At 55.7% G+C, this 15,879-nt stretch overlaps 1 protein-coding gene across 1 annotated transcript in view; it reads left to right on the plus strand.

Moving 5' to 3' along the window:
* LOC133361007 (fibroblast growth factor 14-like) overlaps positions 1-15,113 on the plus strand; it is a 51,402-nt gene extending 36,289 nt beyond the window's left edge. The window contains exons 3-4 of the mRNA XM_061579891.1: positions 10,976-11,174; positions 14,896-15,113. Coding sequence (XP_061435875.1) covers positions 10,976-11,174; positions 14,896-15,035 — 339 coding nt within the window. The 3' untranslated portion in view covers positions 15,036-15,113. The remainder of the gene's footprint in view (positions 1-10,975; positions 11,175-14,895) is intronic.
* Positions 15,114-15,879: the final 766 nt, after the last annotated feature.

Genomic DNA, 15,879 nt, shown 5'->3' on the forward strand with positions numbered 1-15,879 from the left:
ACACAGACACACACACACAGACACACAAAGAGACAGACACAGACACACACAGATAGAGCATCTCGTCACGCACAAAGAGACACACACACAGAGACACACACAGACACAGCACCTCGCCACACACAGACACACACACACAGAAACACACACAGAAACACAGACACACACACAGACACACACAGACACACGCACACACAGACACACGCACACACAGACACACGCACACACAGACACACACACAGACACACACACAGACACACACACAGACACACACACAGACACACACACACAACACAGACACACGCACACACACACAGACACACACACAGAGACACACACAGACACACACACAGACACACGCACACACAGACACAGACACACAGACACACATACAGACACACACAGACACACACACAGAAACACACACAGACACACGCACAGACACACGCACAGACACACGCACACACAGACACACACACACACAGACATACACACACAGACACAGACACACACATACACACACAGACACACAAACACAGAGACACACACAGAGACACACACAGACACACACACAGAGACACACACAGAGACACACACAGACACACACACAGACACACACACAGACACACACACAGACACACACACAGACACACACACAGACACACACACAGACACACACACAGACACACAGACACACACACACAAACACAGAGACACACACAGACACACACACAGACACACACACACAGAGACACACACACAGAGACACACACACAGAGACACACACAGACACACACACACAGAGACACACACAGACACACAGACACACACACACAGACACACACACACAGACACAGACACACACACACAGACACACAAACAAAGACAAAGATCCCCCGTATAGCCTTAACAGACTGTAGGGGCAAGTGCTGTTAGCGAGCACCTATGAAGGCCGGAACGGTACACGAGGGGGTGGGTGGCCAGCACCACGCCCGACCGCCTTTGTCTCCCTAGTGACGATGTTTACACACCGCACCAGGTACTCATTTAAGGCTGAGTCGACCTAGGGGAGGCCCAGGACCGGTTCAGATAATCGTCACTGGTGTTGGCCGTGAGCGGGAATCGAACCCGGGTCGCCAGGTTCATAGCGCAGCGCGCTAACCGCTACACCACCGCTCCCCACACAGACACACACACACAGAGACACACACACAGAGACACACACACAGACACACACACACAGACACACACACAGACACACACACAGAGACACACACAGACACACACACAAACACAGAGACACACACACAAACACAGAGACACACAAAGAGACACACAGACACACACACAGACACACACACACAGACACACACACACACAGACACACACACACAGACACACACACACAGACACACACAGACACACACAGACACACACAGACACACACACAGACACACACACACACAGACACACACACAGACACACACACAGACACACACACTGACACACACACACACACACAAAGACACACACACACAGACACACACACACGCAGATACACACAGACACACACACAGACACACACACAGAGACACACACAGACACACACACAGAGACACACACAGACACACACACAGAGACACACACAGACACAGCACCTCGCCACACACACACACACAGACACAGAGACACACACAGACACACACACACAAACACAGAGACACACACACACACAAACACAGAGACACACACAGACACACACACAGACACACAGACACACACACACAAACACAGAGACACACCACAGACACACACACAGAGACACACACAGAGACACACACAGACACACACACAGAGACACACACAGAGACACACACACACACAAACACAGAGACACACACAGAGACACACACAGACACACACACAGAGACACACACAGACACACACACAGAGACACACACACAGAAACACACACAGACACACACACAGACAAACAGACACACACACACAAACACAGAGACACACACAGACACACACACAGAGACACACACAGACACACACACAGACACACACACAGAGACACACACAGACACACACACAGACACACACACAGAGACACACACAGACACACAGACACACACACACACACAGACACACACACACACACAGACACACACACACAGACACACACACACACACAGACACACACACACACAGAGACACACACAGACACACAGACACACACACAAACACAGAGACACACACAGACACACACACAGACACACAAACACAGAGACACACACAGACACACACACAGACACACACACAGACACACACACAGAGACACACACAGACACACACACAGAGACACACACAGACACACACACAGAGACACACACAGACACACACACAGAGACACACACAGACACACACACAGACACACAGACACACACACACAAACACAGAGACACACACACACAAACACAGAGACACACACAGACACACACACAGACACACAGACACACACACAGACACACAGACACACACACACAAACACAGAGACACACACAGACACAGCACCTCGCCACACACTACACATCAGCACTGGGAGAGACAAAGGCGGCCGGGCGTGGTGGTTCTGGCCCCCCAGCCCCTCGCTAACAGCACTTGCCCCAACAGTCTGTTAGAGGCTACACGGGGGACCTTTGTCTTTGTGATCTCGGGTGGCTTTCGTCATCAAAGTGTCCGGTCACTGTCGTGACCCCACTGGAAGTTGGCCTCAGGGGTTCAGAGTGAGTCTGTGGGTCTCTGTGGTGAGTCTGTGGGTCTCTGTGTGGTGAGTCTGTGGGTCTCTGTGTGGTGAGTCTGTGGGTCTCTGTGTGGTGAGTCTGTGGGTCTCTGTGTGGTGAGTCTGTAGGTCTCTGTGTGAGTATGTGGGTCTCTATGGTGAGTCTGTGGGTCTCTGTGTGTGTCTGTGGGTCTCTGTGTGGTGAGTCTGTGGGTCTCTGTGTGGTGAGTCTGTGGGTCTCTGTGTGAGTCTGTGAATCTCTGTGTGAGTCTATGGGTCTCTGTGTGGTGAGTCCGTGGGTCTCTGTGTGAGTCTGTTGGTCTCTGTGTGAGTCTGTGGGTCTCTGTGTGGTGAGTCTATGGGTCTCTGTGTGGTGAGTCTCTGTGTGGTGAGTCCGTGAGTCTCTGTGTGAGTCTGTGGGTCTCTGTGTAATGAGTCTATGGGTCTCTGTGTGAGTCTGTGGGTCTCTGTGTGGCGAGTCTCTGTGTGGTGAGTCTGTGGGTCTTTGTGTGATGAGTCTATGGGTCTCTGTGTGGTGAGTCTGTGAGTCTCTCTATGTGAGTCTATGGGTCTCTGTGTGGTGAGTCTGTGGGTCTCTGTGTGATGAGTCTACGGGTTTCTATGGTGAGTCTATGGGTCTCTATGGTGAGTCTATGGGTCTTTGTGTGGTGAGTCTGTGGGTCTCTGTGTGGTGAGTCTATGGGTCTCTATGGTAAGTCTATGGGTCTCTGTGTGGTGATTCTGTAGGTCTCTGTGTGTGTCTGTGGGTCTCTATGGTGAGTCTATGGGTCTCTGTGTGGTGAGCCTGTGGGTCTCTGTGTGATGAGTCTGCGGGTCTCTGTGTGATGAGTCTGTGGGTCTCTGTGTGGTGAGTCTATGGGTCTTTGTGTGATGAGTTTGTGGGTCTCTGTGTGAGTCTGTGGGTTTCTGTGTGATGAGTCTGTGGGTCTCTGGGTGATGAGTCTGTGGGTCTCTGTGTGGTGAGTCTGTGGGTCTCTGTGTAATGAGTCTATGGGTCTCTGTGTGATGAGTCTATGGGTCTCTGTGTGAGGAGTCTGTGGGTCTCTGTGTGATGAGCCTGTGGGTCTCTGTGTGGTGAGTCTGTGGGTCTCTGTGTAGTGAGTCTTTGGGTTTCTGTGTGGTGAGTCTGTGGGTCTCTGTGTGGTGAGTCTGTGGGTCTCTGTGTGGTGAGCCTGTGGGTCTCTGTGTGGTGAGTCTGTGGGTCTCTGTGTGATGAGTCTACGGGTTTCTATGGTGAGTCTATGGGTCTCTATGGTGACTCTATGGGTCTTTGTGTGGTGAGTCTGTGGGTCTCTGTGTGGTGAGTCTATGGGTCTCTATGGTGACTCTATGGGTCTTTGTGTGGTGAGTCTGTGGGTCTCTGTGTGGTGATTCTGTGGGTCTCTGTGTGTGTCTGTGGGTCTCTATGGTGAGTCTATGGGTCTCTGTGTGGTGAGTCTGTGGGTCTCTGTGTGATGAGTCTGCGGGTCTCTGTGTGATGAGTCTGTGGGTCTCTGTGTGACGAGTCTGTGGGTCTCTGTGTGGTGAGTCTATGGGTCTTTGTGTGATGAGTTTGTGGGTCTCTGTGTGAGTCTGTGGGTCTCTGTGTGAGTCTATGGGTCTCTGTGTGATGAGTCTGTGGGTCTCTGTGTGACGAGTCTGTGGGTCTCTGTGTGGTGAGTCTATGGGTCTTTGTGTGATGAGTTTGTGGGTCTCTGTGTGAGTCTGTGGGTCTCTGTGTGAGTCTGTGGGTCTCTGTGTGGTGGATCTCTGTGTAAGTCTGTGGGTCACTGTGTGAGTCTGTGGGTCTCTGTGTTAGTCTTTGAGTCTCTGTGTGGTGAGTATGTGGGTCTCTGTGTGAGTCTTTGAGTCTCTGTGTGGTGAGTCTGTGGGTCTCTGTGTGAGTCTGTGAGTCTCTGTGTGAGTCTGTGGGTCTCTGTGTGGTGAGTCTGTGAGTCTCTGTGTGAGTCTGTGGGTCTCTGTGTGGTGAGTCTGTGGGTCCCTGTGTGGTGAGTCTGTGGGTCTCTGTGTGATGAATCTGTGGGTCTATGTGTGGTGAGTCTGTGGGTCTCTGTGTTGTGAGTCTATGGGTCTCTGCGTGAGTCTGTGGGTCTCTGTGTGAGTCTGTTGGTCTCTGTGTGAGTCTGTGGGTCTCTGTGTGAGTCTGTGGGTCTCTTTGTGAGTCTTTCAGTCTCTGTGTGGTGAGTCTGTGGGTCTCTGTGTGAGTCTGTGGGTCTCTGTGTGAGTCTGTGTGTCTCTATGTGGTGAGTCTGTGGGTCTCTGTGTCGTGAGTCTCTGTGTGGTGAGTCTGTGAGTCTCTGTGTGAGTCTGTGGGTATTCTGTGTGATGAGTCTGTGGGTCTCTGTGTGATGAGTCTGTGGGTCTCTGCGTGAGTCTGTGGGTCTCTGTGTGATGAGTCTGTGGGTCTCTGTGTGATGAGTCTGTGGGTCTCTGCGTGAGTCTGTGGGTCTCTGTGTGATGAGTCTGTGGGTCTCTGTGTGAGTCTGTGGGTCTCTGTGTGATGAGTCTGTGGGTCTCTGTGTGAGTCTGTGGGTCTCTGTGTGAGGCTGTGACTCTGACTGACACGGCCACTATGAACCCTCTGGGAGATGGAGGCAGAGGAGGGAGGTAGAGACACAGCAGTGACCTCATTTATGCTCACAGTCACTGTGCGTTCGTCTGTGCGTGTGTGTGTCACTGTGTGTGTGTGTGTCTGTGTGCCACTGTGTGTGTCTGTGTGTGTGTTTATGTTGTGTCGTTGTGTGTAAGTGACTGTGTGTGTGTGCGTGTCTGTGTGTGTCACTGTGTGTGTGTGTGTCTGTGTGTGTCACTGTATGTGTGTGTTTGTGTATCACTGTGTGTGTGTCTGTGTGTGAGTGGTGGGTGTGTGTCTGTGTGTGTGTCTGTGTGTGTGTCTGTGTGTGTGTCTGTGTGTGTGTCTGTGTTTCACTGTGTGTGTCTGTGTCTGTGGGGAGCGGTGGTGCAACGGTTAGCGCTACACTGCGATACAAACCCGGCGACCCGAGTTCGATTCCCGCTCACGGCCACCAACACCAGTGACGATTCTTTGAACCGGTCCTGGGCCTCCCCTAGGTCGACTCAGCCTCAAATTACTACCTGGTGTAGCGTAGTGAACATCGCTAGCACTGGGGGAGACAAAGGCGGCCGGGCGTGGTGGTTCTGACCACCCACCCCCTCGTGTAGCCACAGCGCCGGCAGCCTTCATAGGTGCTGCTCGCTAACAGCACTTGCCCCTACAGTCTGTTACAGGCTACACGGGGGACCTTTGCCTTTGCGTGAGCGGTAGTGTGTCTCTGTCGACTTGGGGAGACAAAGGCGGCCGGCCACAACCAACATCACGTGGTCTGAAGGGGCTTTGTCTGTCTGACAGCCCTTGCCCCCAGCTGCTGCTGCTGCTGCTGCTACGTGGGTCGTGGGCTACCTGGGGGAGCTTTGGCTGCGTTGTGGTTGCGTCTCCTGAGAAGAAGGAGGTGGAGGAGGAGGGGGGAGGGGCCGAGGGGGGAGGGGGGAGGGGGGAGGGGCCGAGGGGGGAGGGGGGAGGGGTTTGGGTCCTGCGTGTGAACTCCTCGTTTGTTGCCATGGTGACGGAGCAATCGCTTTGGTCGTGGTGATTATGGTGGTGATTATGGGGGTGGTGGTGGGGGTGGTGATGGTGGTGGTGGTGATGGTGATTATGGGGTGGTGGTGGTGGTGATGGTGGTGGTGATGGTGGTGATGGTGGTGGTAATGGTGGTGATGATGGTGGTGATGGTGGTGGTGATGCTTGTGACGATGATGATGATGGTGATGATGATGGTGATGATGGTGGTAGAGATGGTGATGATGGTGATGATGGGGGTGATGATGATGGTGGTGATAATGATGGTGATGCTTGTGACGATGATGGTGGTGATGATGGTGATGGTGGTGATGGTGGTGATGGTGGTGGTGATGGTGATTATGGGGTGGTGGTGGTGATGGTGGTGGTGATGGGGGTGATGGGGGTGATGGGGGTAATGGTGGTGGTGGTGGTGATGGTGGTGGTGATGGTGGTGATGGTGGTGATGGTGGTGGTGGTGATGATGATGATGGTGGTGATGGTGGTGATGGTGGTGATGGTGGTGGTGATGGTGATTATGGGGTGATTATGGGGTGGTGGTGATGATGATGGTGGTGATGGTGGTGATGGTGGTGATGGTGGTGATGATGGTGGTGATGGGGGTGATGATGGTGGTGATTATGGTGATGGTGATGGTGGTAGTGGAGGTGGTGGTGGTGGTGATGGTGGTGGTGATGGTGGTGATGATGGTTGTGGTGATGATGGTGGCGATGGTGGTGATGATGATGATGGTGGTGATGATGGTGATGGTGGTGATGGGGGTGATGATGATGGTGGTGATGGTGGTGATGATGGTGGTGATGGTGGTGATGGTGGTGGTGATGGTGGTGATGATGATGATGGTGATAATGGTGGTGATGATGATGGTGATGGTGGTGGTGATGGTGGTGATGGTGGTGGTAATGGTGGTGATGATGGTGGTGATGGTGGTGGTGATGCTTGTGACGATGATGATGATGGTGATGATGATGGTGATGATGGTGGTAGAGATGGTGATGATGGTGATGATGGGGGTGATGATGATGGTGGTGATAATGATGGTGATGCTTGTGACGATGATGGTGGTGATGATGATGGTGATGATGATGATGGTGATGATGATGATAGTAATAATGGTGGTGATGATGATGGTGATGCTTGTGACGATGATGATGGTGATGATGATGATGGTGATGTTTGTGACGATGGTGGTGATGGTGATGATGATGATGGTGATGATGGTGATAATGATGGTGATGATGATGATGGTGATGATGGTGATAATGATGGTGATGATGATGGTGATGATGATGGTGATGATGGTGATGATGATGGTGATGATGGTGATGATGGTGATAATGATGGTGATGATGATGGTGATGCTTGTGATGATGAAGATGATGGTGATGGTGATGATGATGGTGATGCTTGTGATGATGAAGATGATGGTGATAATGATGGTGATGCTTGTGACGATGATGATGGTGATGATGATGATGGTGATGATGATGATGATGATGGTGATAATGGTGGTGATGATGATGGTGATGTTTGTGATGATGATGATGGTGAAGATGATGGTGATGATGGTGATGATGATGGTGATGATGATGGTGATGATGGTGATAATGATGGTGATGCTTGTGATGATGATAATGATGGTGGTGATGATGATGATGGTGGTGATGCTAGTCGTGATTGTGCGTTCCAGTTACAAGGGCATAATCGGTGACACTGCCAATCAACCACTACACACACAGACACAGACAAAGATCCCCCGTGTAGCCTGTAACAGGCTGTAGGGGCAAGTGCTGTAGACACACACACAGACACAGACAAAGATCCCCCGTGTAGCCTGTAACAGACTGTAGGGGCAAGTGCTGTTAGCTGCGAGTTCCATTCCCGCTCACGGCCATCAGCACCCCCAGTGACGATTATCTGAACCGGCGCAGGGCCTCCGCTAGGTCGACTCAGCCTCAAAACGAGTAACCTGGTGTGGCGGTGGGTAGTAAACATCGCAGCACTAGGGGAGAGACAAAGGCGGCCGGGCGTGGTGGTGCTGCTACTGCTGCTACTCACAGCACTTGCCCCCACAGTCCGTACAGGCTACACGGGGGATCTTTGTCTGTGTGTGGCAGGCGATGCTGCTGCTGCTGCTTGGACGTCACCTATTAGTCTCCCCGTGTCTCTCTCACCGTGTCTCCACGTGTCTCTCTCCCCGTGTCTCTCTCACCGTGTCTCCACGTGTCTCTCTCCCCGTGTCTCTCTCACCGTGTCTCCACGTGTCTCTCTCCCCGTGTCTCTCTCACCGTGTCTCCACGTGTCTCTCTCCCCGTGTCTCTCTCACCGTGTCTCCACGTGTCTCCCTCCCCGTGTCTCTCTCACCGTGTCTCCACGTGTCTCTCTCCCCGTGTCTCTCTCACCGTGTCTCCACGTGTCTCCCTCCCCGTGTCTCTCTCACCGTGTCTCCACGTGTCTCTCTCCCCGTGTCTCTCTCACCGTGTCTCCACGTGTCTCTCTCCCCGTGTCTCTCTCACCGTGTCTCCACGTGTCTCTCTCCCCGTGTCTCTCTCACCGTGTCTCCACATGTCTCTCTCCCCGTGTCTCTCTCACCGTGTCTCCACGTGTCTCTCTCCCCGTGTCTCTCTCACCGTGTCTCCACGTGTCTCTCTCCCCGTGTCTCTCTCCCCGTGTCTCTACGTGTCTCTCTCCCCGTGTCTCTCTCACCGTGTCTCCACGTGTCTCTCTCCCCGTGTCTCTCTCACCGTGTCTCCCCGTGTCTCTCTCCCCGTGTCTCTCTCACCGTGTCTCCCCGTGTCTCTCTCCCCGTGTCTCTCTCACCGTGTCTCCCCGTGTCTCTCTCCCCGTGTCTCTCTCACCGTGTCTCCACGTGTCTCTCTCCCCGTGTCTCTCTCCCCGTGTCTCTACGTGTCTCTCTCCCCGTGTCTCCACGTGTCTCCCCGTGTCTCTCTCACCGTGTCTCCCCCGTGTCTCCCCGTATCTCTCCGTGTCTCTCCGTGTCTCTCCCCCGTGTCTCTACGTGTCTCTCTCACCGTATCTCCCCGTGTCTCTCTCCCCGTGTCTCCACGTATCTCCCCGTGTCTCCCCGTGTCTCTCTCACCGTGTCTCCACGTGTCTCTCTCACCGTATCTCCCCGTGTCTCTCTCCCCGTGTCTCCACGTATCTCCCCGTGTCTCCACGTGTCTCCCCGTGTCTCTCTCACCGTGTCTCCACGTGTCTCTCTCCCCGTGTCTCCCCGTATCTCCCCGTGTCTCCACGTGTCTCCCCGTGTCTCTCTCACCGTGTCTCCACGTGTCTCTCTCCCCGTGTCTCCACGTATCTCCCCGTGTCTCACCGTGTCTCCACGTGTCTCTCTCCCCGTGTCTCCCCGTGTCTCCCCGTGTCTCCACGTGTCTCTACGTGTCTCTCTCCCCGTGTCTCCCCGTGTCTCTCTCACCGTGTCTCCCCGTGTCTCTCTCCCCGTGTCTCCACGTATCTCCCCGTGTCTCCACGTGTCTCTACGTGTCTCTCTCACCGTATCTCCCCGTGTCTCTCTCCCCGTGTCTCCCCGTGTCTCCCCGTGTCTCTCTCACCGTGTATCCACGTGTCTCTCTCACCGTGTCTCCACGTGTATCTCTCCCCGTGTCTCCACGTATCTCCCCGTGTCTCCACGTGTCTCCCCGTGTCTCTCTCACCGTGTCTCCCCCGTGTCTCCACGTGTCTCTCACACCGTGTCTCCACGTGTCTCTCTCACCGTGTCTCCCCCGTGTCTCCACGTGTCTCCGCGTGTCTCTCTCACCGTGTCTCCCCGTGTCTCTCTCCCCGTGTCTCCCCGTGTCTCTCCGTGTCTCCCCGTGTCCCCGCGTGTCTCCCCCATGTCTCTCCGTGTCTCTCTCCCCGTGTCTCCCCATGTCTCCACGTGTCTCCCCCGTGTCCCCCCGTGTCTCCCCGTGTCTCCCCCTGTCTCCCCGTGTCTCCCCGTGTCTCCCTTTGTCTCCCCCTGTCTCCCGGTGTCTCCCCGTGTCTCCCCTTATCTCCCCGCGTCTCCCCCTGTCTCCCCGTGTCTCCCCGTGCCTCCCCTTATCTCACCGTGTCTCCCCGTGTCTCCCCGTGTCTCTCCGTGTCTCCCCGTGTCTCTCCGTGTCTCCCCGTGTCCCCCCGTGTTTCCCCTTATCTCTCCGTGTCTCCCCGTGTCTCCCCCCGTGTCCCCCCCGTGTCTCCCCGTGTGTCCCCGTGTCCCCCCGTGTCTCCCCGTGTCTCTCCCACGTGCTAGGAACACTTCACTGCCGAGTGCAAGTTCAAGGAGTCAGTCTTTGAGAACTACTACGTCATCCACTCATCTCTCTGTGTCTCTCTCCCCGTGTCTCCCCGTGTCTCCCCGTGTCTCTCCCACGTGCTAGGAACACTTCACTGCCGAGTGCAAGTTCAAGGAGTCTGTGTTTGAGAACTACTACGTCATCCACTCATCTCTCTGTGTCTCTCTCCCCGTGTCTCCCCGTGTCCCCCCGTGTCTCCCCGTGTCTCTCCTTGTCCCCCCGTGCCCCCCCCCGTGTCTCCCCGTGTCTCCACGTGTCTCCCCCTCGTGCCAGGAGCACTTCACTGCCGAGTGCAAGTTCAAGGAGTCTGTGTTTGAGAACTACTACGTCATCTACTCGTCGACGCTGTACCGGCAGCACGAGTCGGGCCGCGCCTGGTACCTGGGCCTCAACAAGGAGGGCAACACCCTCAAGGGCAACCGCGTCAAGAAGACGAAACCCGGGGCTCACTTCCTGCCCAACCCCCTCGAAGGTGGGGGCCACGGGGGGGGGGAGGAGGGGGGGGTGGTTGAGGTGGTTGAGGTGGTAAGAGGTGGTGGTGATGGGGGTGGTTGAGGTGGTAAGAGGTGGTGGTGATGGGGGTGGGGGTGGTGGTTTAGGTGGTGGGGGTGGTGGAGGTGGTGGTGGTGGGGGTGGTGGGGGATGGTGGGGGTGGTGGGGGGTGGTTGAGGTGGTGGGGGTGGTGGAGGTGGTGGTGGTGGGGGTGGTGGGGGATGGTGGGGGTGGGGGTGGTGGTGGTGGGGGTGGTGGGGGTGGTGATGGTGGTGGGGGTGGTGGTTTAGGTGGTGGGGGTGGTGGAGGTGGTGGTGGTGGGGGTGGTGGTGGTGGTGAATGGTACTGGTGGTGGTGGTGGTGGGGGTGGTGGTGGAGGTGGGGGTGGTGGTGGTGGTGAATGGTACTGGTGGTGGTGGGGGTGGTGGTGGAGGTGGGGGTGGTTGAGGTGGTGGTGGTTTCCCGGCACACTGAGGAGTGAGATGCCCCTGTAGTTGTTACAGTCTGTGCAGTCCCCCTTCTTAAAGAGGGGGACCACCAGGGCATCCTTCCAATCCTGCAGAACCCGTCCAGTGGTCCAGACTGTTGTTATGATGCCATCTAGGGGACAAACGCCACCCTCCCTCAGCATTTCACCGGGAAAGGTCCTGGCAAGGATTATTCAACATCGCCTTGCTAGGCACGCTGAGGAGAGGCTTGCGGAGGCCCAATTCGGTTTCAGGAAATGGCGGTCCTGCACAGATGCCATATTTTCTGTCCGACTGCTATAGCAGAGGTGTAGGGAATTCCCACAAGACCTACATCTCTGCTTTATTGACCTGGTCAAGGCCGATGATACCATCAGTAGGCCTGGGCTCTGGGTTATTCTTCGTGCTTTTGGAGTCCCTGACCCTCTGCTCACGATCATTACGGACCTTCATGATGGTGAGCGGGCCCGGGTAAAACTACGTGGCGGGAGTCGGAGCCATTTCCTGTACACCTTGGGGTGCGACAGGGATGTCCTCTGGCTCCAACGTTATTTAACATCTATTTCGACCACGTAGTTCGTGAAGACCTCAATAGCTGTACCTGAGGAATTTCCATTTGGTATAGATACAATGGGAGGCTGATCGATGCCCGGGTGTGATCAAGGGATGCTCCCTATTGCTCAACCACGTTATGTATGCCAATGATCTGGTAATTGCTGCTCACTCAGAGGAGGAGTTGGAGTCTCTGCTGTTGAGACTGGAGCGTGCCACTAAGAGGTGGGGCCTTACCAACAGCCCCACCAAAACTAAGCACCTGCCTGAGTATTTTGTACCATCGGACACTCCACCCCCACAACTCCCAATTGGTGATAGGTCAGTTATGGAGAGAGTGGAGAGTTTCCCATACCTGGGCAGTGTGCTCATGACTGGCTCCGGTTTAACAGCAGAGGTCTCACTCCGAATCGGTCGAGCGGCAATATCTTTCCATCAGTTGCGTAATGCTGTGTGGAAGCTACCTGGTCTGTCGCTCCGCACGAAGCTTCAGGTCTTCTCGGCCACGGTTATTTCCTCCCTTCTCTACGCTTGTGAAACGTGGACCCCCCTAGTGGAGCATCTTCGCCGGTTAGAAACATTTAGGCTGACCTGCCTACGATCCATCCTGGGTTTAACCAGGCGGGATTGTGTGAGGAGCTCTCAAATCCTTGAAAAATCTGGGCAAAGTCCCATTGGTGAGCTCCGGCAGGCAAGGCTGCGTTGGCTGGGTCATGTAGCCCGCATGCCCAGCCACCGCATGCCTAAACAGCTTTTGTTCGGCCGGATCGAGGGGGCTAAACGGGCGCGGCACGGGCTAGAGAAGAGATGGAGTGATGTGGTACAGGAGGACGTGGAGCTGAGTGGACTTGCCGATGACTGGTACCAGCGGTGTCAAGATCGGCCTCAGTGGAGGAGGCTCGTGAAGGACGCTGCTACTGGGCAGTTGGAGGCAGTCGCCCTCCAACAACAACGGAGGGCGGAGGAGTGACGCTCACAACAACGAGCGGAGCACCGGGTGGCTAAAGCACGGCGAGTTGTCACAGTAGGGGGCACAGGTGGTGCATCAGCCAGTCATCTCGGTCATCTCAGTCAGTCGACCCGTGGCACCTGCTGGGTCTGCCCCGTGACCTCCTGCCAGCGGGCGTTCGACACTTCACGTGATGGCCTCTTCACTTGATACAGCTATCGTGTTGTGACGGTTCCACCTGAAGACAGAAGCTTGTGTTGCCTCCGAAACGTCGTGATTTAAATTTTATTTTACTTTTGTTAATTTTTAATGTTTTACCTACGTGACTTTACCGAAAAAAAACTTAAGAATATGAATCCTTGCAGTCACGAAAGCTTCAAATCTAGAATATCAAATATTGCATTTTCAATAAAAACTGCGGAAGAAAAATATTAAATAAATGTGGATATCTACATGAAATGATATTATAAACACACTATCCTAAAAATACAGCACCATATTTTAACACTAAAGCAGTCACTGACTCGCAACAACTTGCAATCATAAGTGACAGAGTTAATTTCGGGTAAAATCAATGAAAACGGGGTATGCCGATAGCATAAAAATGAGATGTGATAGAGCAAATCTGAGATCAGATTTGGAATCGGCACCCTGAAATTAGTCTAGAACAGCTGCAAAAGTCCAGGCCAGAAAAAAACGTTTTTTTTTTGTTGACCAGTGAATTCATCTTCATGGTTCTTTCGGTAAAGTCACGTAGAATGGAAATAAATAATCTAGAATTGTGTTAATTATGTTGATACATTTTTTTCCACATGAGGATGACCGCCCGTGTTGCGATGAAAACGTCGTGATATATTTTTATTTTATTTTATTTTTCTACCCACGTGACTTTACCGAAAGTACCAAAGAGTATGGGTTCATGCAGTCACGAAAGCTTCAAATCGAGATTTCACTCCGCTAGTTCACGTCTGGCACATCTGTCCGTGTCGATCTCAAGACGCGTGGTGTCCGCCCTTCACAGGTGCTGCTGCTCGCTGGCTGCACTTGACCCGCTCGCCTGCGTGCGCTCTACGGGGGAACTTTGTCTTTGTCTTGGTGGTGGTTGTGGTGGTCGTGGTGGTGGTTGTGGTGGTCGTGGTGGTTTAGATGAAGCCGGGACGGTCGGCAGATGATGCCAACCCATAACCTGAACATATCCGTGTCTCTCCCTGCGTCTCCTCGTGTCTTCCCGTGTCTCCACCTTCTCTCCCCGTGTCTCCCCACGTCTCCACCTTGTCATCTCCCCGTGTCGCTCCCCGTGTCTCTCCCCGTGTCTCTCCCCGTGTCTCTCCCCGTGTCTCCCCGTGTCTCTCCCCGTGTCTCCCCGTGTCTTCCCGTGTCTCCACCTTCTCTCCCCGTGTCTCCCCACGTCTCCACCTTGTCATCTCCCCGTGTCGCTCCCCGTGTCTCTCCCCGTGTCTCCCCCCCGTGTCTCCCCCCTCCCGTGTCTCTCCCCGTGTCTCCCCGTGTCTTCCCGTGTCTCCACCTTCTCTCCTCGTGTCTCTCCCCGTGTCTCCCCCCCGTGTCTCCCCCCTCCCGTGTCTCTCCCCGTGTCTCCCCGTGCCTTCCCGTGTCTCTACCTTCTCTCCTCGTGTCTCTCCCCGTGTCTCCCCCCCGTGTCTCCCCCCTCCCGTGTCTCCCCGTGTCTCCCGCCCGTGTCTCCCCACGTGTCCCCCCCCCCCCCCCCCCTACAGTGGCGATGTACAAGGAGCCGTCTCTGCACGACCTCGCCGAGGTTCTCATCCAAGGGGCCGAAGCCTCCAGCGCCCCCTCCCCGTCACCCTCCACCGTCATGAACGGCGGCAAGGCCATGACCAAGACAGACTCCACGTAGGCCTGCCGGCCTACTGGCCTGCCGGCCTGCTGGCCTGCTGGCCTGCCGGTCCGCTGGTCCGCTGGTCCGCTGGTCCGCTGGCCTGCCGGTCCGCTGGTCCGCTGGCCTGCCGGTCCGCTGGTCCGCTGGTCCGCTGGTCCGCTGGTCCGCTGGCCTGCCGGTCCGCTGGTCCGCTGGCCTGCTGGTCCACTGGTCCGCTGGTCCGCTGGTCCGCTGGTCCGCTGGTCTGCTGGTCTGCTGGTCCGCTGGTCCGCTGGCCTGCCGGTCCGCCGGTCCGCTGGTCCGCTGGTCCGCTGGTCCGCTGGTCCGCTGGTCCGCTGGCCTGCCGGTCCGCTGGTCCGCTGGCCTGCTGGTCCACTGGTCCGCTGGTCCGCTGGTCCGCTGGTCCGCTGGTCTGCTGGTCTGCTGGTCCGCTGGTCCGCTGGCCTGCCGGTCCGCCGGTCCGCTGGTCCGCTGGTCCGCTGGTCTGCTGGTCCGCTGGTCTGCTGGTCCGCTGGCCTGCCGGCCTGCTGGTCCGCTGGTCCGCTGGTCTGCTGGTCCGCTGGCCTGCCGGCCTGCCGGTCCGCTGGTCCGCTGGTCTGCTGGTCCGCTGGTCCGCTGGTCCGCTGGTCCGCTGGTCCGCTGGTCCGCTGGTCTGCTGGTCCGCTGGTCCGCTGGTCCGCTGGCCTGCCGGCCTGCTGGTCCGCTGGTCCGCTGGTCTGCTGGTCCGCTGGCCTGCCGGCCTGCCGGTCCGCTGGTCCGCTGGTCTGCTGGTCCGCCGGTCTGCTGGTCCGCCGGTCCGCTGGTCCGCTGGTCCGCTGGTCCGCTGGTCCGCTGGTCCGCTGGTCCGCTGGTCCGCTGGTCC

Source organism: Lethenteron reissneri, chromosome 70, assembly GCF_015708825.2.
Source record: "Lethenteron reissneri isolate LAM-NWPU_2019-01 chromosome 70, ASM1570882v1, whole genome shotgun sequence".
Classification (NCBI taxonomy): Eukaryota; Metazoa; Chordata; class Hyperoartia; order Petromyzontiformes; family Petromyzontidae; genus Lethenteron; species Lethenteron reissneri.